The 25,695-nt window shown below is 44.8% G+C and overlaps 1 protein-coding gene across 1 annotated transcript; it reads right to left on the bottom strand.

Moving 5' to 3' along the window:
- Positions 1-24,243: 24,243 nt before the first annotated feature.
- LOC125381021 (probable calcium-binding protein CML28) lies at positions 24,244-25,695 on the bottom strand. Its single transcript, XM_048397077.1, has 2 exons — positions 25,501-25,695; positions 24,244-24,382 (listed from the first exon to the last, which is right to left on the bottom strand). Exons 1-2 carry the CDS (start codon positions 25,682-25,684, stop codon positions 24,330-24,332), a joined length of 237 nt encoding a protein of 78 aa, XP_048253034.1. The 5' UTR covers positions 25,685-25,695; the 3' UTR covers positions 24,244-24,329.

Below are 25,695 nucleotides of genomic sequence, written 5' to 3'. Positions count from 1 at the left end.
CATACAGGCTGACATGGGTAAGGGAAACTAGTGATATGGAGCACAAACAGCTTCTCACACATACAGGCTGAAATGGGTAAGGGAAACTAGTGATATGCAGCACACACATCTACTCACACATACAGCTTGACATGGGTAAGGGAAACTAGTGATATGCAGCACACACATCTACTCACACATACAGCTTGACATGGGTAAGGGAAACTAGTGATATGCAGTACACACCGCCTCTCAGATATAGAGGCTGACATTGGTAAGGGAAACTAGTGATATGCAGTACACACAGCTACTCACACATACAGGCTGACATGGGTAAGGGAAACTAGTGATATGCAGCACACTCAGCTTCTCACACATACAGGCTGACATGGGTAAGGGAAACTAGTGATATGCAGCACACACATCTACTGACACATACAGCTTGAAATGGGTAAGGGAAACTAGTGATATGCAGCACACACATCTACTCACACATACAGGTTGACATGGGTAAGGGAAACTAGTGATATGCAGTACACATGGCCTCTTAGACATACAGGCTGACATTGGTAAGGGAAACTATTTATATGCAGCACACACAGCTACACACACATACAGGCTGACATCGGTAAGGGAAACTAGTGATATGCAGCACACACAGCTTCTCACACATACAGGCTGACATGGGTAAGGGAAACTAGTGATATGCAGTACACACGACTTCTCACACATAGAGGCTGACATGGGTAAGGGAAACTAGTGATATGCAGTACACACGGCTTCTCAGACATACAGGCTGACATGGGTAAGAGAAACTAGTGATATGTAGCACACACACAGCTACACACAGATAAAGGTTGACATGGGAAAGGGAAACTAGTGATATGCAGTACACACATCTACTCACACATACAGCTTGACATGGGTAAGGGAAACTAGTGATATGCGGTACACACGGACTCTCAGACATACAGGCTGACATGGGTAAGGGAAACTAGTGATATGCAGCAAACACAGCATCTCACACATACAGGCTGACATGGGTAAGGGAAACTAGTGATATGCAGCAAACACAGCATCTCACACATACAGGCTGACATGGGTAAGGGAAACTATTTATATGCAGCACACACATCTATTCACACATACAGGCTGACATGGGTGAGGGAAACTAGTGATATGCAGCAAACACAGCTACACACATATACAGCTTGACATGGGTTAGGGAAACTAGTGATATGCAGTACACACGGCTTCTCAGACATACAGGCTGACATGGGTAAGGGAAAATAGTAATATGCAGCACACACAGCTACTCACACATACAGCTTGACATGGGTAAGAGAAACTAGTGGTATGCAGTACACACGGCTTCTCAGACATACAGGCTGACATGGGAAAGGGAACCTAGTGATATGCAGCACACACAGCTACACACACAAAAGGGATTAGATGGGCTAGGGATGCTTGTGATATGCAGCACATACAGCTACTCACACATACAGGCTGACATGGGTAAGGGAAACTAGTGATATGCAGCACACACATCTACTCACACATACAGCTTGACATGGGTAAGGGAAACTAGTGATATGCAGTACACACGGCCTCTCAGACATACAGGCTGACATGGGTAAGGGAAACTAGTGATATGCAGGAAACACAGCATCTCACACATACAGGCTGATATAGATAAGGGAAACTAGTGATATGCAGCACACACAGATACAGGTTGACATGGGGAAGGGAAACTAGTGATATGCAGCACATACACAGCTACACACACATACAGGTTGACATGGGGAAGGGAAACTAGTGATATGCAGTACACACACAGCATCTCACACATACAGGCTGACATAGGTAAGGGAAACTAGTGATATGCAGCACACACAGATACAGGTTGACATGGGGAAAGGAAACTAGTGATATGCAGCACAAACAGATACAGGTTGACATGGGGAAGGGAAACTAGTGATATGCAGCACACACAGATACAGGTTGACATGGGGAAGGGAAACTAGTGATATGCAGCACACACACAGCTACACACAGATACAGGTTGACATTGGGAAGGGTAACTAGTGATATGCAGCACACACACAGCTACACACAGATACAAGTTGACATGGGGAAGGGAAACTAGTGATATGCAGCACACACATCTACTCACACATACAGGCTGACATGGGTAAGGGAAACTAGTGATATGCAGTACACACAGCTACTCACACATACAGGCTGACATGGGTAAGGGAAACTAGTGATATGCAGCACACACAGCTTCTCACACATACAGGCTGACATGGGTAATGGAAACTAGTGGTATGCAGCACACACATCTACTCACACATACAGCTTGACATGGGTAAGGGAAACTAGTGATATGCAGCACACACATCTACTCACACATACAGCGTGACATGGGTAAGGGAAACTAGTGATATGCAGCAAACACAGGATCTCACACATACAGGCTGACATGGGTAAGGGAAACTAGTGATATGCAGCACACACAGCTTCTCAGATATACAGGCTGACATAGGTAAGGGAAACTAGTGATATGCAGCACACGCAGCATGTCACACATATACAGGCTGACATTGGTAAGAGAAACTAGTGATATGCAGGACACAAAGCATCTCACACATACAGGCTGACATGGGTAAGGGAAACTATTTATATGCAGCACACACATCTATTCACACATACAGGCTGACATGGGTGAGGGAAACTAGTGATATGCAGCACACACAGCTACTCACATATACAGCTTGAGATGGGTAAGGGAAACTAGTGATATGCAGTACACACGGCTTCTCAGACATACAGGCTGACATGGGTAAGGGAAAATAGTAATATGCAGCACACACAGCTACTCACACATACAGCTTGACATGGGTAAGAGAAACTAGTGGTATGCAGTACACACGGCTTCTCAGACATACAGGCTGACAAGGGAAAGGGAACCTAGTGATATGCAGCACACACAGCTACACACACATAAGGGATTAGATGGGCTAGGGATGCTTGTGATATGCAGCACATACAGCTACTCACAGATACAGGTTGACATGGGGAAGGGTAACTAGTGATATGCAGCACACACACAGCTACACACAGATACAGGTTGACATGGGGAAGGGTAACTAGTGATATGCAGCACACACACAGCTACACACAGATACAGGTTGACATGGGGAAGGGAAACTAGTGATATGCAGCACACACATCTACTCACACATACAGGCTGACATGGGTAAGGGAAACTAGTGATATGCAGTACGCACAGGTACTCACACATACAGGCTGACATGGGTAAGGGAAACTAGTGATATGCAGCACACACAGCTTCTCACACATACAGGCTGACATGGGTAAGGGAAACTAGTGATATGCAGCACACACATCTACTCACACATACAGCTTGACATGGGTAAGGGAAACTTGTGATATGCAGTACACACGGCCTCTCAGACATACAGGCTGACATTGGTAAGAGAAACTAGTGATATGCAGCACACACAGCTAATCACACATACAGGCTGACATGGGTAAGGGAAACTAGTGATATGCAACACACACAGCATCTCACACATACAGGCTGACATGGGTAAGGGAAACTATTTATATGCAGCACACACAGCTATACACACATACAGGCTAACATCGGTAAGGGAAACTAGTGATATGCAGTACACACATCTACTCACACATACAGGCTGACAATGGTAAGGGAAACTAGTGATATGCAGCAAACACAGCATCTCACACATACAGGCTGACATGGGTAAGGGAAACTAGTGATATGGAGCAGACACAGCATCTCACACATACAGGCTGACATGGGTAAGGGAAAGTAATGATATGCAGCACACACAGCATCTCACACATACAGGCTGACATGGGTAAGGGAAACTAGTGATATGCAGCAAACACAGCATCTCACACATACAGGCTGACATGGGTAAGGGAAACTAGTGATATGCAGTACACACATCTACTCACACATACAGGCTGACAATGGTAAGGGAAACTAGTGATATGCAGCAAACACAGCATCTCACACATACAGGCTGACATGGGTAAGGGAAACTAGTGATATGGAGCAGACACAGCATCTCACACATACAGGCTGACATGGGTAAGGGAAAGTAATGATATGCAGCACACACAGCATCTCACACATACAGGCTGACATGGGTAAGGGAAACTATTTATATGCAGCACACACATCTATTCACACATACAGGCTGATATGGGGGAGGGAAACTAGTGATATGCAGAAAACACAGCATCTCACACATACAGGCTGACATAGGTAAGGGAAACTAGTGATATGCAGCACACACAGCTTCTCAGATATACAGGCTGACATAGGTAAGGGAAACTAGTGATATGCAGCACACGCAACATCTCATACATATACAGGCTGACATTGGTAAGAGAAACTAGTGATATGCAGCACACAAAGCATCTCACACATACAGGATGACATGGGTAAGGGAAACTATTTATATGCAGCACACACATCTATTCACACATACAGGCTGACATGGGTGAGGGAAACTAGTGATATGCAGCACACACAGCTACTCACATATACAGCTTGACATGGGTAAGGGAAACTAGTGATATGCAGTACACACGGCTTCTCAGACATACAGGCTGACATGGGTAAGGGAAAATAGTAATATGCAGCACACACAGCTACTCACACATACAGCTTGACATGGGTAAGGGAAACTAGTGGTATGCAGTACACATGGATTCTCAGACATACAGGCTGACATGGGAAAGGGAAGCTAGTGATATGCAGCACACACAGCTACACACACAAAAGGGATTAGATGGGCTAGGGATACTTGTGATATGCAGCACATACAGCTACTCACACATACAGGCTGACATGGGTAAGGGAAACTAGTGATATTCAGCACATACAGCTACTCACACATACAGGCTGACATGGGTAAGGGAAACTAGTGATATGCAACACACACAGCTTCTCACACATACAGGCTGACATAGATAAGGGAAGCTAGTGATATGCAGCACACACAGCTACTCACACATACAGGCTGACATGGGGAAGGGAAACTAGTGATATGCAGCACACACATCTACTCACACATACAGCTTGACATGGGTAAGGGAAACTAGTGATATGCAGTACACACGGCCTCTCAGACATACAGGCTGACATTGGTAAGGGAAACTAGTGATATGCAGCAAACACAGCATCTCTCACATACAGGCTGATATAGATAAGGGAAACCATTGATATGCAGCACACACAGATACAGGTTGTCATGGGGAAGGGAAACTAGTGATATGCAGCATACACACAGCTACACACAGATACAGGTTGACATGGGGAAGGGAAACTAGTGATATGCAGTACACACACAGCATCTCACACATACAGGCTGACATAGGTAAGGGAAACTAGTGATATGCAGCACACACAGATACAGGTTGACATGGGGAAGGGAAACTAGTGATATGCAGCACACACAGATACAGGTTGACATGGGGAAGGGAAACTAGTGATATGCAGCACACACACAGCTACACACAGATACAGGCTGACATGGGGAAGGGAAACTAGTGATATGCAGCACACACACAGCTACACACAGATACAGGTTGACATGGGGAAGGGAAACTAGTGATATGCAGCACACACATCTACTCACACATACAGCTTGACATGGGTAAGGGAAACTAGTGATATGCAGTACACACGGCCTCTCAGACATACAGGCTGACATGGGTAAGGGAAACTAGTGATATGCAGCAAACACAGCTTCTCACACATACAGGCTGACATGGGTAAGGGAAACTAGTGATATGCAGTACACACAGCTACTCACACATACAGGCTGACATGGGTAAGGGAAACTAGTGATATCCAGCACATACAGCTACTCACGCATACAGGCTGACATGGGTAAGGGAAACTAGTGATATGCAGCACACACACAGCTACACACAGATACAGGTTGACATGGGAAAGGGAAACTAGTGATATGCAGTACACACATCTACTCACACATACAGCTTGACATGGGTAAGGGAAACTAGTGATATGCAGTACACACATCTACTCACACATACAGCTTGACAATGGTAAGGGAAACTAGTGATATGCAGCAAACACAGCATCTCACACATACAGGCTGACATGGGTAAGGGAAACTAGTGATATGGAGCAAACACAGCATCTCATACATACAGGCTGACATGGGTAAGGGAAAGTAGTGATATGCAGCACACACAACATCTCACACATACAGGCTGACATGGGTAAGGGAAACTATTTATATGCAGCACACACATCTATTCACACATACAGGCTGATATGGGCGAGGGAAACTAGTGATATGCAGCACACACAGCTACTCACATATACAGCTTGACATGGGTAAGGGAAACTAGTGATATGCAGTACACACGGCTTCTCAGACATACAGGCTGACATGGGTAAGGGAAAATAGTAATATGCAGCACACACAGCTACTCACACATACAGCTTGACATGGGTAAGGGAAACTAGTGGTATGCAGTACACATGGATTCTCAGACATACAGGCTGACATGGGAAAGGGAAGCTAGTGATATGCAGCACACACAGCTACACACACAAAAGGGATTAGATGGGCTAGGGATACTTGTGATATGCAGCACATACAGCTACTCACACATACAGGCTGACATGGGTAAGGGAAACTAGTGATATTCAGCACATACAGCTACTCACACATACAGGCTGACATGGGTAAGGGAAACTAGTGATATGCAACACACACAGCTTCTCACACATACAGGCTGACATAGATAAGGGAAGCTAGTGATATGCAGCACACACAGCTACTCACACATACAGGCTGACATGGGGAAGGGAAACTAGTGATATGCAGCACACACATCTACTCACACATACAGCTTGACATGGGTAAGGGAAACTAGTGATATGCAGTACACACGGCCTCTCAGACATACAGGCTGACATTGGTAAGGGAAACTAGTGATATGCAGCAAACACAGCATCTCTCACATACAGGCTGATATAGATAAGGGAAACTAGTGATATGCAGCACACACAGATACAGGTTGTCATGGGGAAGGGAAACTAGTGATATGCAGCATACACACAGCTACACACAGATACAGGTTGACATGGGGAAGGGAAACTAGTGATATGCAGCACACACAACATCTCACACATACAGGCTGACATGGGTAAGGGAAACTATTTATATGCAGCACACACATCTATTCACACATACAGGCTGATATGGGCGAGGGAAACTAGTGATATGCAGCACACACAGCTACTCACATATACAGCTTGACATGGGTAAGGGAAACTAGTGATATGCAGTACACACGGCTTCTCAGACATACAGGCTGACATGGGTAAGGGAAAATAGTAATATGCAGCACACACAGCTACTCACACATACAGCTTGACATGGGTAAGGGAAACTAGTGGTATGCAGTACACATGGATTCTCAGACATACAGGCTGACATGGGAAAGGGAAGCTAGTGATATGCAGCACACACAGCTACACACACAAAAGGGATTAGATGGGCTAGGGATACTTGTGATATGCAGCACATACAGCTACTCACACATACAGGCTGACATGGGTAAGGGAAACTAGTGATATTCAGCACATACAGCTACTCACACATACAGGCTGACATGGGTAAGGGAAACTAGTGATATGCAACACACACAGCTTCTCACACATACAGGCTGACATAGATAAGGGAAGCTAGTGATATGCAGCACACACAGCTACTCACACATACAGGCTGACATGGGGAAGGGAAACTAGTGATATGCAGCACACACATCTACTCACACATACAGCTTGACATGGGTAAGGGAAACTAGTGATATGCAGTACACACGGCCTCTCAGACATACAGGCTGACATTGGTAAGGGAAACTAGTGATATGCAGCAAACACAGGATCTCACACATACAGGCTGACATGGGTAAGGGAAACTAGTGATATGCAGCACACACAGATACAGGTTGTCATGGGGAAGGGAAACTAGTGATATGCAGCATACACACAGCTACACACAGATACAGGTTGACATGGGGAAGGGAAACTAGTGATATGCAGCACACACAACATCTCACACATACAGGCTGACATGGGTAAGGGAAACTATTTATATGCAGCACACACATCTATTCACACATACAGGCTGATATGGGCGAGGGAAACTAGTGATATGCAGCACACACAGCTACTCACATATACAGCTTGACATGGGTAAGGGAAACTAGTGATATGCAGTACACACGGCTTCTCAGACATACAGGCTGACATGGGTAAGGGAAAATAGTAATATGCAGCACACACAGCTACTCACACATACAGCTTGACATGGGTAAGGGAAACTAGTGGTATGCAGTACACATGGATTCTCAGACATACAGGCTGACATGGGAAAGGGAAGCTAGTGATATGCAGCACACACAGCTACACACACAAAAGGGATTAGATGGGCTAGGGATACTTGTGATATGCAGCACATACAGCTACTCACACATACAGGCTGACATGGGTAAGGGAAACTAGTGATATTCAGCACATACAGCTACTCACACATACAGGCTGACATGGGTAAGGGAAACTAGTGATATGCAACACACACAGCTTCTCACACATACAGGCTGACATAGATAAGGGAAGCTAGTGATATGCAGCACACACAGCTACTCACACATACAGGCTGACATGGGGAAGGGAAACTAGTGATATGCAGCACACACATCTACTCACACATACAGCTTGACATGGGTAAGGGAAACTAGTGATATGCAGTACACACGGCCTCTCAGACATACAGGCTGACATTGGTAAGGGAAACTAGTGATATGCAGCAAACACAGCATCTCTCACATACAGGCTGATATAGATAAGGGAAACTAGTGATATGCAGCACACACAGATACAGGTTGTCATGGGGAAGGGAAACTAGTGATATGCAGCATACACACAGCTACACACAGATACAGGTTGACATGGGGAAGGGAAACTAGTGATATGCAGTACACACACAGCATCCCACACATACAGGCTGACATGGGTAAGGGAAACTAGTGATATGCAGCACACACAGATACAGGTTGACATGGGGAAGGGAAACTAGTGATATGCAGCACACACAGATACAGGTTGACATGGGGAAGGGAAACTAGTGATATGCAGCACACACACAGCTACACACAGATACAGGCTGACATGGGGAAGGGAAACTAGTGATATGCAGCACACACACAGCTACACACAGATACAGGTTGACATGGGGAAGGGAAACTAGTGATATGCAGCACACACATCTACTCACACATACAGGCTGACATGGGTAAGGGAAACTAGTGATATGCAGTACACACATCTACTCACACATACAGCTTGACAATGGTAAGGGAAACTAGTGATATGCAGCAAACACAGCATCTCACACATACAGGCTGACATGGGTAAGGGAAACTAGTGATATGGAGCAAACACAGCATCTCACACATACAGGCTGACATGGGTAAGGGAAAGTAGTGATATGCAGCACACACAACATCTCACACATACAGGCTGACATGGGTAAGGGAAACTATTTATATGCAGCACACACATCTATTCACACATACAGGCTGATATGGGCGAGGGAAACTAGTGATATGGAGCAAACACAGCATCTCACACATACAGGCTGACATAGGTAAGGGAACCTAGTGATATGCAGCACACACAGCTACTCACACATACAGGCTGACATGGGGAAGGGAAACTAGTGATATGCAGTACACACATCTACTCACACATACAGCTTGACATGGGTAAGGGAAACTAGTGATATGCAGTACACACGGCCTCTCAGACATACAGGCTGACATTGGTAAGGGAAACTAGTGATATGCAGCACACACAGATACAGGTTGTCATGGGGAAGGGAAACTAGTGATATGCAGCATACACACAGCTACACACAGATACAGGTTGACATGGGGAAGGGAAACTAGTGATATGCAGTACACACACAGCATCCCACACATACAGGCTGACATAGGTAAGGGAAACTAGTGATATGCAGCACACACAGATACAGGTTGACATGGGTAAGGGAAACTAGTGATATGCAGCACACACAGATACAGGTTGACATGGGGAAGGGAAACTAGTGATATGCAGCACACACACAGCTACACACAGATACAGGCTGACATGGGGAAGGGAAACTAGTGATATGCAGCACACACACAGCTACACACAGATACAGGTTGACATGGGGAAGGGAAACTAGTGATATGCAGCACACACATCTACTCACACATACAGCTTGACATGGGTAAGGGAAACTAGTGATATGCAGTACACACGGCCTCTCAGACATACAGGCTGACATGGGTAAGGGAAACTAGTGATATGCAGCAAACACTGCTTCTCACACATACAGGCTGACATGGGTAAGGGAAACTAGTGATATGCAGTACACACAGCTACTCACACATACAGGCTGACATGGGTAAGGGAAACTAGTGATATCCAGCATATACAGCTACTCACGCATACAGGCTGACATGGGTAAGGGAAACTAGTGATATGCAGCACACACACAGCTACACACAGATACAGGTTGACATGGGAAAGGGAAACTAGTGATATGCAGTACACACATCTACTCACACATACAGCTTGACATGGGTAAGGGAAACTAGTGATATGCAGTACACACATCTACTCACACATACAGGCTGACAATGGTAAGGGAAACTAGTGATATGCAGCAAACACAGCATCTCACACATACAGGCTGACATGGGTAAGGGAAACTAGTGATATGGAGCAAACACAGCATCTCACACATACAGGCTGACATGGGTAAGGGAAAGTAGTGATATGCAGCACACACAACATCTCACACATACAGGCTGACATGGGTAAGGGAAACTATTTATATGCAGCACACACATCTATTCACACATACAGGCTGATATGGGCGAGGGAAACTAGTGATATGCAGCAAACACAGCATCTCACACATACAGGCTGATATGGGAAAGGGAAACTAGTGATATTCAACACACACAGCTTCTCACACATACAGGCTGACATAGATAAGGGAAGCTAGTGATATGCAGCACACACAGCATCTCACACATACAGGCTGACAATGGTAAGGGAAACTAGTGATATGCAGCACACACAGCATCTCACACATACAGGCTGATATGGGAAAGGGAAACTAGTGATATTCAACACACACAGCTTCTCACACATACAGGCTGACATAGATAAGGGAAGCTAGTGATATGCAGCACACACAGCTACTCACACATACAGGCTGACATGGGGAAGGGAAACTAGTGATATGCAGCACACACATCTACTCACACATACAGCTTGACATGGGTAAGGGAAACTAGTGATATGCAGTACACACGGCCTCTCAGACATACAGGCTGACATTGGTAAGGGAAACTAGTGATATGCAGCAAACACAGCATCTCTCACATACAGGCTGATATAGATAAGGGAAACTAGTGATATGCAGCACACACAGATACAGGTTGTCATGGGGAAGGGAAACTAGTGATATGCAGCATACACACAGCTACACACAGATACAGGTTGACATGGGGAAGGGAAACTAGTGATATGCAGTACACACACAGCATCCCACACATACAGGCTGTCATAGGTAAGGGAAACTAGTGATATGCAGCACACACAGATACAGGTTGACATGGGGAAGGGAAACTAGTGATATGCAGCACACACAGATACAGGTTGACATGGGGAGGGGAAACTAGTGATATGCAGCACACACACAGCTACACACAGATACAGGCTGACATGGGGAAGGGAAACTAGTGATATGCAGCACACACACAGCTACACACAGATACAGGTTGACATGGGGAAGGGAAACTAGTGATATGCAGCACACACATCTACTCACACATACAGCTTGACATGGGTAAGGGAAACTAGTGATATGCAGCAAACACAGCTTCTCACACATACAGGCTGACATGGGTAAGGGAAACTAGTGATATGCAGTACACACAGCTACTCACACATACAGGCTGACATGGGTAAGGGAAACTAGTGATATCCAGCACATACAGCTACTCACGCATACAGGCTGACATGGGTAAGGGAAACTAGTGATATGCAGCACACACACAGCTACACACAGATACAGGTTGACATGGGAAAGGGAAACTAGTGATATGCAGTACACACATCTACTCACACATACAGCTTGACATGGGTAAGGGAAACTAGTGATATGGAGCAAACACAGCATCTCACACATACAGGCTGACATGGGTAAGGGAAACTAGTGATATGCAGCAAACACAGCATCTCACACATACAGGCTCACATGGGTAAGGGAAACTAGTGATATGCAGTACACACATCTACTCACACATACAGGCTGACAATGGTAAGGGAAACTAGTGATATGCAGCAAACACAGCATCTCACACATACAGGCTGGCATGGGTAAGGGAAACTAGTGATATGGAGCAAACACAGCATCTCACACATACAGGCTGACATGGGTAAGGGAAAGTAGTGATATGCAGCACACACAACATCTCACACATACAGGCTGACATGGGTAAGGGAAACTATTTATATGCAGCACACACATCTATTCACAAATACAGGCTGATATGGGCGAGGGAAACTAGTGATATGCAGCAAACACAGCATCTCACACATACAGGCTGACATAGGTAAGGGAAACTAGTGATATGCAGCACACACAGCTTCTCAGATATACAGGCTGTCATAGGTAAGGGAAACTAGTGATATGCAGCACACGCAACATCTCATACATATACAGGCTGACATTGGTAAGAGAAACTAGTGATATGCAGCACACAAAGCATCTCACACATACAGGATGACATGGGTAAGGGAAACTATTTATATGCAGCACACACATCTATTCACACATACAGGCTGACATGGGTGAGGGAAACTAGTGATATGCAGCACACACAGCTACTCACATATACAGCTTGACATGGGTAAGGGAAACTAGTGATATGCAGTACACACGGCTTCTCAGACATACAGGCTGACATGGGTAAGGGAAAATAGTAATATGCAGCACACACAGCTACTCACACATACAGCTTGACATGGGTAAGGGAAACTAGTGGTATGCAGTACACATGGATTCTCAGACATACAGGCTGACATGGGAAAGGGAACCTAGTGATATGCAGCACACACAGCTACACACACAAAAGGGATTAGATGGGCTAGGGATGCTTGTGATATGCAGCACATGCAGCTACTAACACATACAGGCTGACATGGGTAAGGGAAACTAGTGATATTGAGCACATACAGCTACTCACACATACAGGCTGACATGGGTAAGGGAAACTAGTGATATGCAGCACATACAGCTACTCACACATACAGGCTGATATGGGTAAGGGAAACTAGTGATATGCAACACACACAGCTTCTCACACATACAGGCTGACATAGATAAGGGAAACTAGTGATATGCAGCACACACAGCTACTCACACATACAGGCTGACATGGGTAAGGGAAACTAGTGATATGCAGCACACACATCTACTCACACATACAGCTTGACATTGGTAAGGGAAACTAGTGATATGCAGCAAACACAGCATCTCTCACATACAGGCTGATATAGATAAGGGAAACTAGTGATATGCAGCACACACAGATACAGGTTGTCATGGGGAAGGGAAACTAGTGATATGCAGCATACAAACAGATACAAACAGATACAGGTTGACATGGGTGAGGGAAACTAGTGATATGCAGTACACACACAGCATCTCACACATACAGGCTGACATAGGTAAGGGAAACTAGTGATATGCAGCACACACAGATACAGGTTGACATGGGGAAGGGAAACTAGTGATATGCAGCACACACAGATACAGGTTGACATGGGGAAGGGAAACTAGTGATATGCAGCACACACACAGCTACACACAGATACAGGCTGACATGGGGAAGGGAAACTAGTGATATGCAGCACACACACAGCTACACACAGATACAGGTTGACATGGGGAAGGGAAACTAGTGATATGCAGCACACACATCTACTCACACATACAGCTTCACATGGGTAAGGGAAACTAGTGATATGCAGTACACACGGCCTCTCACACATACAGGCTGACATGGGTAAGGGAAACTAGTGATATGCAGCAAACACAGCTTCTCACACATACAGGCTGACATGGGTAAGGGAAACTAGTGATATGCAGTACACACAGCTACTCACACATACAGGCTGACATGGGTAAGGGAAACTAGTGATATGCAACACACACAGCTTCTCCCACATACAGGCTGACATGGGTAAGGGAAACTAGTGATATGCAGCACATACAGCTACTCACACATACAGGCTGACATGGGTAAGGGAAACTAGTGATATGCAGCACACACAGCTACTCACACATACAGGCTGATATGGGAAAGGGAAACTAGTGATATTCAACACACACAGCTTCTCACACATACAGGCTCACATAGATAAGGGAAGCTAGTGATATGCAGCACACACAGCTACTCACACATACAGGCTGACATGGGGAAGGGAAACTAGTGATATGCAGCACACACATCTACTCACACATACAGCTTGACATGGGTAAGGGAAACTAGTGATATGCAGTACACACGGCCTCTCAGACATACAGGCTGACATTGGTAAGGGAAACTAGTGATATGCAGCAAACACAGCATCTCACACATACAGGCTGATATAGATAAGGGAAACTAGTGATATGCAGCACACACAGATACAGGTTGTCATGGGGAAGGGAAACTAGTGATATGCAGCATACACACAGCTACACACAGATACAGGTTGACATGGGGAAGGGAAACTAGTGATATGCAGTACACACACAGCATCCCACACATACAGGCTGTCATAGGTAAGGGAAACTAGTGATATGCAGCACACACAGATACAGGTTGACATGGGGAAGGGAAACTAGTGATATGCAGCACACACAGATACAGGTTGACATGGGGAAGGGAAACTAGTGATATGCAGCACACACACAGCTACACACAGATACAGGCTGACATGGGGAAGGGAAACTAGTGATATGCAGCACACACACAGCTACACACAGATACAGGTTGACATGGGGAAGGGAAACTAGTGATATGCAGCACACACATCTACTCACACATACAGCTTGACATGGGTAAGGGAAACTAGTGATATGCAGTACACACGGCCTCTCAGACATACAGGCTGACATGGGTAAGGGAAACTAGTGATATGCAGCAAACACAGCTTCTCACACATACAGGCTGACATGGGTAAGGGAAACTAGTGATATGCAGTACACACAGCTACTCACACATACAGGCTGACATGGGTAAGGGAAACTAGTGATATCCAGCACATACAGCTACTCACGCATACAGGCTGACATGGGTAAGGGAAACTAGTGATATGCAGCACACACACAGCTACACACAGATACAGGTTGACATGGGAAAGGGAAACTAGTGATATGCAGTACACACATCTACTCACACATACAGCTTGACATGGGTAAGGGAAACTAGTGATATGGAGCAAACACAGCATCTCACACATACAGGCTGACATGGGTAAGGGAAACTAGTGATATGCAGCAAACACAGCATCTCACACATACAGGCTGACATGGGTAAGGGAAACTATTTATATGCAGCACACACATCTATTCACAAATACAGGCTGATATGGGCGAGGGAAACTAGTGATATGCAGCAAACACAGCATCTCACACATACAGACTGACATAGGTAAGGGAAACTAGTGATATGCAGCACACACAGCTTCTCAGATATACAGGCTGTCATAGGTAAGGGAAACTAGTGATATGCAGCACACGTAGCATCTCATACATATACAGGCTGACATTGGTAAGAGAAACTAGTGATATGCAGCACACAAAGCATCTCACACATACAGGATGACATGGGTAAGGGAAACTATTTATATGCAGCACACACATCTATTCACACATACAGGCTGACATGGGTGAGGGAAACTAGTGATATGCAGCACACACAGCTACTCACATATACAGCTTGACATGGGTAAGGGAAACTAGTGATATGCAGTACACACGGCTTCTCAGACATACAGGCTGACATGGGTAAGGGAAAATAGTAATATGCAGCACACACAGCTACTCACACATACAGCTTGACATGGGTAAGGGAAACTAGTGGTATGCAGTACACATGGATTCTCAGACATACAGGCTGACATGGGAAAGGGAACCTAGTGATATGCAGCACATACAGCTACACACACAAAAGGGATTAGATGGGCTAGGGATGCTTGTGATATGCAGCACATACAGCTACTAACACATACAGGCTGACATGGGTAAGGGAAACTAGTGATATTCAGCACATACAGCTACTCACACATACAGGCTGACATGGGTAAGGGAAACTAGTGATATGCAGCACATACAGCTACTCACACATACAGGCTGATATGGGTAAGGGAAACTAGTGATATGCAACACACACAGCTTCTCACACATACAGGCTGACATAGATAAGGGAAGCTAGTGATATGCAGCACACACAGCTACTCACACATACAGGCTGACATGGGTAAGGGAAACTAGTGATATGCAGCACACACATCTACTCACACATACAGCTTGACATGGGTAAGGGAAACTAGTGATATGCAGTACACACGGCCTCTCAGACATACAGGCTGACATTGGTAAGGGAAACTAGTGATATGCAGCAAACACAGCATCTCTCACATACAGGCTGATATAGATAAGGGAAACTAGTGATATGCAGCACACACAGATACAGGTTGTCATGGGGAAGGGAAACTAGTGATATGCAGCATACACACAGATACACACAGATACAGGTTGACATGGGGAAGGGAAACTAGTGATATGCAGTACACACACAGCATCTCACACATACAGGCTGACATAGGTAAGGGAAACTAGTGATATGCAGCACACACAGATACAGGTTGACATGGGGAAGGGAAACTAGTGATATGCAGCACACACAGATACAGGTTGACATGGGGAAGGGAAACTAGTGATATGCAGCACACACACAGCTACACACAGATACAGGTTGACATGGGGAAGGGAAACTAGTGATATGCAGCACACACACAGCTACACACAGATACAGGTTGACATGGGGAAGGGAAACTAGTGATATGCAGCACACACATCTACTCACACATACAGCTTGACATGGGTAAGGGAAACTAGTGATATGCAGTACACACGGCCTCTCAGACATACAGGCTGACATGGGTAAGGGAAACTAGTGATATGCAGCAAACACAGCTTCTCACACATACAGGCTGACATGGGTAAGGGAAACTAGTGATATGCAGTACACACAGCTACTCACACATACAGGCTGACATGGGTAAGGGAAACTAGTGATATGCAACACACACAGCTTCTCACACATACAGGCTGACATGGGTAAGGGAAACTAGTGATATGCAGCACACACATCTACTCACACATACAGCTTGACATTGGTAAGGGAAACTAGTGATATGCAGCACACACATCTACTCACACATACAGCTTGACATGGGTAAGGGAAACTAGTGGTATGCAGTACACACGGCTTCTCAGACATACAGGCTGACATGGGAAAAGGAACCTAGTGATATGCAGCACACACAGCTACACACACAAAAGGGATTAGATGGGCTAGGGATGCTTGTGATATGCAGCACATACAGCTACTCACACATACAGGCTGACATGGGTAAGGGAAACTAGTGATATCCAGCACATACAGCTACTCACACATACAGGCTGACATGGGGAAGGGAAACTAGTGATATGCAGCACACACAGCATCTCACACATACAGGCTGACATGGGTAAGGGAAAGTAGTGATATGCAGTACACACGGCCTCTCAGACATACAGGCTGACATGGGTAAGGGAAACTAGTGATATGCAGCACACACAGATACAGGTTGACATGGGTAAGGGAAACTAGTGATATGCAGCACACACAGATACAGGTTGACATGGGGAAGGGAAACTAGTGATATGCAGCACACACACAGCTACACACAGATACAGGCTGACATGGGGAAGGGAAACTAGTGATATGCAGCACACACACAGCTACACACAGATACAGGTTGACATGGGGAAGGGAAACTAGTGATATGCAGCACACACATCTACTCACACATACAGCTTGACATGGGTAAGGGAAACTAGTGATATGCAGTACACACGGCCTCTCAGACATACAGGCTGACATGGGTAAGGGAAACTAGTGATATGCAGCAAACACAGCTTCTCACACATACAGGCTGACATGGGTAAGGGAAACTAGTGATATGCAGTACACACAGCTACTCACACATACAGGCTGACATGGGTAAGGGAAACTAGTGATATGCAACACACACAGCTTCTCCCACATACAGCTTGACATGGGTAAGGGAAACTAGTGGTATGCAGTACACACGGCTTCTCAGACATACAGGCTGACATGGGAAAGGGAACCTAGTGATATGCAGCACACACAGCTACACACACAAAAGGGATTAGATGGGCCAGGGATGCTTGTGATATGCAGCACATACAGCTACTCACACATACAGGCTGACATGGGTAAGGGAAACTAGTGATATCCAGCACATACAGCTACTCACACATACAGGCTGACATGGGTAAGGGAAACTAGTGATATGCAGCACACACAGCATCTCACACATACACGCTGACATGGGTAAGGAAAAGTAGTGATATGCAAGACACACAGCTTCTCACACATACAGGCTGACATAGATAAGGGAAGCTAGTGATATGCAGCACACACAGCTACTCACACATACAACCTGACATGGGTAAGGGAAACTAGTGATATGCAGCACACACACAGCTACACACAGATACAGGCTGACATGGGGAAGGTAAACTAGTGATATGCAGCACACACATCTACTCACACATACAGCTTGACATGGGTAAGGGAAGCTAGTGATATGCAGTACACATGGCCTCTCAGACATACAGGCTGACAATGGTAAGGGAAACTAGTGATATGCAGCAAACACAGCATCTCACACATACAGGCTGATATAGATAAGGGAAACTAGTGATATGCAGCACACACAGATACAGGTTGACATGGGGAAGGGAAACTAGTGATATGCAGCACACACACAGCTACACACAGATACAGGTTGACATGGGGAAGGGAAACTAGTGATATCCAGTACACACACAGCATCTCACACATACATGCTGACATAGGTAAGGGAAACTAGTGATATGCAGCACACACAGATACAGGTTGACATGGGGAAGGGAAACTAGTGATATGCAGCACACACACAACTACACACAGATAAAGGTTGACATGGGGAAGGGAAACTAGTGATATGCAGCACACACACAGCTACACACACATACAGGTTGACATGGGGAAGGGAAACTAGTGATATGCAGCACACACGTCTACTCACACATACAGGCTGACATGGGTAAGGGAAATTAGTGATATGCAGCACACACAGATACAGGTTGACATGGGGAAGGGAAACTAGTGATATGCAGCACACACACAGCTACACACAGATACAGGTTGACATGGGTAAGGGAAACTAGTGATATGCAGTACACACACAGCATCTCACACATACAGGCTGACATAGGTAAGGGAAACTAGTGATATGCAGCACACACAGATACAGGTTGACATGGGGAAGGGAAACTAGTGATATGCAGCACACACAGATACAGGTTGACATGGGGAAGGGAAACTAGTGATATGCAGCACACACAGATACAGGTTGACATGGGGAAGGGAAACTAGTGATATGCAGCACACACACAGCTACACACAGATACAGGTTGACATGGGGAAGGGAAACTAGTGATATGCAGCACACACACAGCTACACACAGACACAGCTTGACATGGGGAAGGGAAACTAGTGATATGCAGCACACACATCTACTCACACATACAGCTTGACATGGGTAAGGGAAACTAGTGATATGCAGTACACACGGCCTCTCAGACATACAGGCTGACATGGGTAAGGGAAACTAGTGATATGCAGCACACACATCTACTCACACATACAGCTTGACATGGGTAAGGGAAACTAGTGGTATGCAGTACACACGGCTTCTCAGACATACAGGCTGACATGGGAAAGGGAACCTAGTGATATGCAGCACACACAGCTACACACACAAAAGGGATTAGATGGGCTAGGGATGCTTGTGATATGCAGCACATACAGCTACTCACACATACAGGCTGACATGGGTAAGGGAAACTAGTGATATCCAGCACATACAGCTACTCACACATACAGGCTGACATGGGTAAGGGAAACTAGTGATATGCAGCACACAAAGCTACTCACACATACAACCTGACATGGGTAAGGGAAACTAGTGATATGCAGCACACAAAGCTACTCACACATACAACCTGACATGGGTAAGGGAAACTAGTGATATGCATCACACACAGCTACTCATACACAAAGGCTGACATGGGCCAGGGATGGTAGTGATATGCAGCACACACAGCTAAATACATATACAGGCTGACATGGGCTATGGATGCTACTGATATGCAGCACATACAGCTACACACACATACAGCCTGACATTGGCTATACATTTAAAACTGTGGAGGTACAACCGAGCAAGCTCTTTCTACGAGGATTTCAAAAAGCGGCATCAAACTGCTGAGAAGTTTTTTGATCAAGGTTACAACATTCAAGGCCTCAGTAAAGCTTTCAAAAAGTGTTATGGTACACACGTGGAGGACATTTCCAAATTTTACGCATTTCATGACAAAAATCATGCAGTTCCCTATTTTTGACTAGTACCACATGTTCCCGTGTTTTTCCAGGCGAACGGTGGGGTACGCTCTCCTTTTCGCGAAAACCTGGTATCACCACTTTTTGATTGTGCTCACGACATAGTCGGAATCTACAATAGACACTGCTGAAATTTCTTATGAATATGGTAAGGGTTTTGACAAGTCTACGAAAGGTTCCAAACGCATCAGCATATATGTGTTGATGTTATCAGAAACAAGTCTCCCAGACGGTTCCATGTGAGGGCTGTGCAAGGCGGTTGCCATAGTTTGTCGAGACTGACTTGAGTGGATATTGGTCCTCGCTACAACTTGAAATCATTTCATGTTGACCCAAAATCTCGACAAACGTGTTAGACATTCTTCTTTCACTCACCAACCTCAACCATGTGCGGGGTATAAAGGTGCCCGACCTTACGTGCGTCTACAAGTTTAGACGTTGAACTTTGAGAAATACAAGTGCTTTCGGCGAACAGTTGACATTTTGTGGTGAATTTATAGTGTCGTGTATATGAAATCACTGAACCTAGATCGCAGATACACGTGGCGTCTCATCACTGTTCTGATATGATCTTGTGGAAGGTTCGTTACGCCAAATGTCAGTGTTACACTATCACACAAACTGACAACAATCTACGCCTGTGTCTGGCTTGTAAGTTTTGGGTGGTGGTGTGCAATGCCGACCTGATGGCGTATTGATAGATCTGTACCGGATACGTGTCTACCTGACCGGCATGGTCGTGTCTATACTGTCATTCTACATAAACCGTTTTGACTTTTAGGTTGATAATAAAAGGAAAAGGGCAACTAGGTAGTTTCTTGCTGGCTGTTTACCGAACACACTACAGCTGAATCAAGCAGGTAATGTACACATTAAATGCACTTACATTTTTATTTATATACGTATTCGACGTAATAAGCGCCCGGGACACTCTCTAATGAGCGTGTACCTAGATGAGTGAGTGAGTGAGTGAGTTGCTTTTAACAGTATTCCAATTTAATCACGGCGTGTCAGCTTAATGTGGGAGGAAAGCCCGAAGTGATGCAGGTCTCAGACGTTTACCACTTCGGTGAAACCCACGAGCACGGATATGGTGCTGACAAACCTAGAAACATAATCGGGGTGAACCGGGATACGAACCCACAATCATAGGTTTCTGGCGTGCCAAAGGTACGCAACTCTGCACAGCGAATCGCGGCGCCCTAGACGACTGGGCCGGCCACCCGTGCCCCCTGTACTTAGATGGACGTGACAGGTGTATGGTGCCAATTGTTTATCAGTCAGCATATCATCCTAATTGATTTCCATCACTTGATTGTCTGGTTTGTTCCCATGTCACCGTGACATGACAGGAGCCCTGATGTGCGTGAGGCAAAACAACATACTTTTTGTAAATAATTGCGTCAGTGGCGGGTGCTACCGATAAGACAGGACATGTTTACCCTTTTCCCGAACATCTGATGTCATCACTAAGATCCCTTCACATATTTTACACCATTTTGCCTTTTAGAATCCGTTTCGTCGGATAATCGAGACTGGTTATTCACTGGCGTTGTCGTTTCGTATCTACAATGCCACGGATAGCGATGTCCCCCAGTCGGTACAATTTAAGTGCACTTACTGATGTAATTCAACTTAACATCTGTTCACATTTGTGAAAATATCACAGAAACCAAATACGATGGAGCTCAAGTATGTCGCACATGACATACATATGGAAGTCGATCAGACCGTTGTGAAAAACCATCACGAGTTAATCAATTGCATGTAGTATCTATGGTTTCCATACAGAACGATCAGGCGTGCCTCCAGAAACAGCTATGGGGTGGTAGATGCCAATTGTCTACACGTTGTGTACGGACACCGACGACCTAATCTCTTTAGGGGTCCAAGCATACCTTAGCAAAACCTTATGCTCAACGCTTGTGCATCTTGGACATTTCTGATTTCCATAAATCTATCACTACCTATTTGTATTGTGAATATGGCTCCAATTTCGTGATATTTATGATTCGACATGAACTAACCTTTTATTATCACACTGGGCGTCTGAAACTGGTGCCGTATGTCCAAACCAGGTTTCTGTTAAACCATTATTTCGTAAGCAGTATGTCATAATACAACCTCTGCATGTCAGCATGGCTGCACGTGATTTAATACACAAAAGAGTGCTGTCTGACAGGTCGGAGGTCTTGCTCACATAGATGTGCTACTATTTCAGAACAGCCCTCTGGGGCAAGTCGTCGCACCAATCGTTGGTTAATTTGTCTGACGTCCAGTAAATGATCTACGACAAAGAATTGTAAGTATTATATTTGGAAGTGTCATTTACCGAGGACGATTTTTGGATTGTGGAAACATACGACTTCCGATAATAAACAGAAGGAATAGTTCGTTGAACGAGATGACCTGGGTTCGTGGAATTGATGCAGGTCCCCCTGTGACGAAGTTGGGTTACGGCTTCTATAAGGGAGGGACTGTTGATTTGGTTGGACTTTATTTATGGTGACTACCTGTGGTTCGTCTTGCGGAAAAGACATCGTTTTATCAATGTTCAACAAACTGTGACCTCGCGTAGGCCGCCAATGAAATGTCATGCTGGAAACAGTCTGTTCATTTTAATGAAATCACGAGCTTTTCTTCCTGGATTGTCTGTTCGCCACGTCCATACTCAGCATTTCTCCATGTCATTCCTGTTGCACGGGATATATTAATGTGTTGGTTGGTTGGTTTGTTGTTTAACGCCGCACTCAGCGATAATCCAACTATATGACGGCGGTTTATCATTAATCGAGTCTGGACCATACAGTCCAGTGATTAATATCATGAGCCTCGATCCCCGACATTGGGATCGATGACATGCATCAACCAAGTCAGCGAGCCTGACCACCCGATCCCGATAGTCGCCTTTTACGACAAGCAAAGTCGCCTTTTACGGCAAGCATGGGTCACTGAACCCGATCTTGCACTTTCCAGGAAAACATGCAATGTTTAAGTACCATTTGTGAGAGATGAAAATACGTTTGTGATGAACTTGAGGATGAAATTATGTCGCAAAATACAGGTGGGGTTTATTCCTATTACAGGATATTTACCATTCCAAACGAGACTCTCGTGATGACCTCTATACTGTAGTTCAAATTTCTTCTCCGACCGGAACATGTTCACAGGCTCAGTAAAGGAAACATTAACACGTGCGCAATATTCCAGCTACAGCACCGCGTCTGGCAACCCAAACCGCCTAGGTGTGTTCCACCCGCGTTGATTGTGTTTTGACTCAAATAAAACTAGAGACAGTACTGGGGCAAAATACTATTTTATTTTTAAAGTATATTTTCTTAACTATACAAATACATGTGAAATATAGTTACATACGATATATGTTATTAACTTGTCATTTGTGCTGAAGTGATTCTGTCTCAACAAGCATGGACAACTGCAGAAGATCTGAAAAGAAAATGTAGTTATTAATATCTTCCCTTATACTACTAACGTTTTCATCTACCAAGAAATATTGCACACCGAAACGCGCTATTGAGTGAGTGAGTGAGTGAGTGAGTGAGTGAGTGAGTGAGTGAGTGAGTGAGTATGCATTTATGTTGCTTTTAGCACTGTTCCAGCCATATCACTTCAGAAATAGGCTTCACACATTTTACCAATGTGAGGAATCGAACCCGTATCTTCGGCGTGACGAGCGAACGCTTTAGTTACTAGGCTACCCCACCGCCCCGAAACGCGCTATTGAATAGATTTATTACTGTACAATATTCGTCACATCGGCAGATTGATATACTCCAGTGAGCTATATGGATTACATGATGATCCTTTTCATGTCTTGTCCAATGACTCGTCATGAAATTTGATAAACAGGAATAGGCACATGTTCAAAGGCTTATGCGGCATGACGTGATATTAACTCAAGTGAAATATCGACTTCATATTTTTAGAGGAGACTTTAGGGGAATTGGGGTTTAATGTCGCGTTCAAGATTATTGCACTCTTAAAGCGATGTGTATACAAGTATGCGTATGGCTGTTTGCACTAGTCCAGATTTTTGAAGTGCTTTGCCCAGTAAGACACCATGTTTAACATGGATACCCCACTCGCATTTATTTAATAGACTTTCAACCACCCATGCTTTATTCCCTCATTGCTGAGCGTCAGGCATTGTAACAAGTACCATCTTTTAAATGTATCATCCGTTCATATTTATTTACCATATGTTCCTGTGTTTTTCAGGTGAATAATTGACTTGCCTTGGCATGTGTTTGTTATGCCTCTGGTGGGTCACATTTTCACTATTTGATTCATAAATTCATGTTTATCATATAGTCGAAATCATACAGAAATTTCTGATGATTATTGAAAATGTTTTGTCGCTTTTATTTATCATTTTTAATACACATGAACTGTGTTATTAATGAATTAACATATTCATGATATTATGAAAAATCACTGTTATAAGAAAAGATAAAAGTATTATTCTGATATAACACGAAATTGTTGACAGGCATGCACTATATTAAAATTCCTTTGCATAAAAACAAGTGGAGGATTGCACCTACCTGAAATGTCCAGTTGGTTATCCCCATCAGTATCGGCCAATTGGAGAATGACTCTGGCCTCTTTCGGTGTGTAACCGAGTCTACCGTCGAGGTAGGTCAACACGCTGTACAGCTCCATGCCGTTAACAACGCCGTCTTCGTTCTTGTCAAAGTCGAATATGCTCTGTCCGTTGGCTCCCGACATAACACCCGGCA

Source organism: Haliotis rufescens, unplaced genomic scaffold, assembly GCF_023055435.1.
Source record: "Haliotis rufescens isolate VD_foot unplaced genomic scaffold, xgHalRufe1.0.p SCAF_16, whole genome shotgun sequence".
In the NCBI taxonomy this organism is placed as follows: domain Eukaryota; kingdom Metazoa; phylum Mollusca; class Gastropoda; order Lepetellida; family Haliotidae; genus Haliotis; species Haliotis rufescens.
Note: the sequence above shows the minus strand (reverse complement) of the source record. Positions and strands in the feature narration are given on the sequence as shown.

Bases quoted from the DNA above. Each gene is read 5' to 3' on its own strand.
- LOC125381021 (XM_048397077.1), bottom strand. From the start codon at position 25,684: ATGTCGGGAGCCAACGGACAGAGCATATTCGACTTTGACAAGAACGAA. The intron at 24,383-25,500 runs GTAGGTGCAATC...TTTTCTTTTCAG, and splicing joins TAACCAACTGGACATTTCAG to ATCTTCTGCAGTTGTCCATG.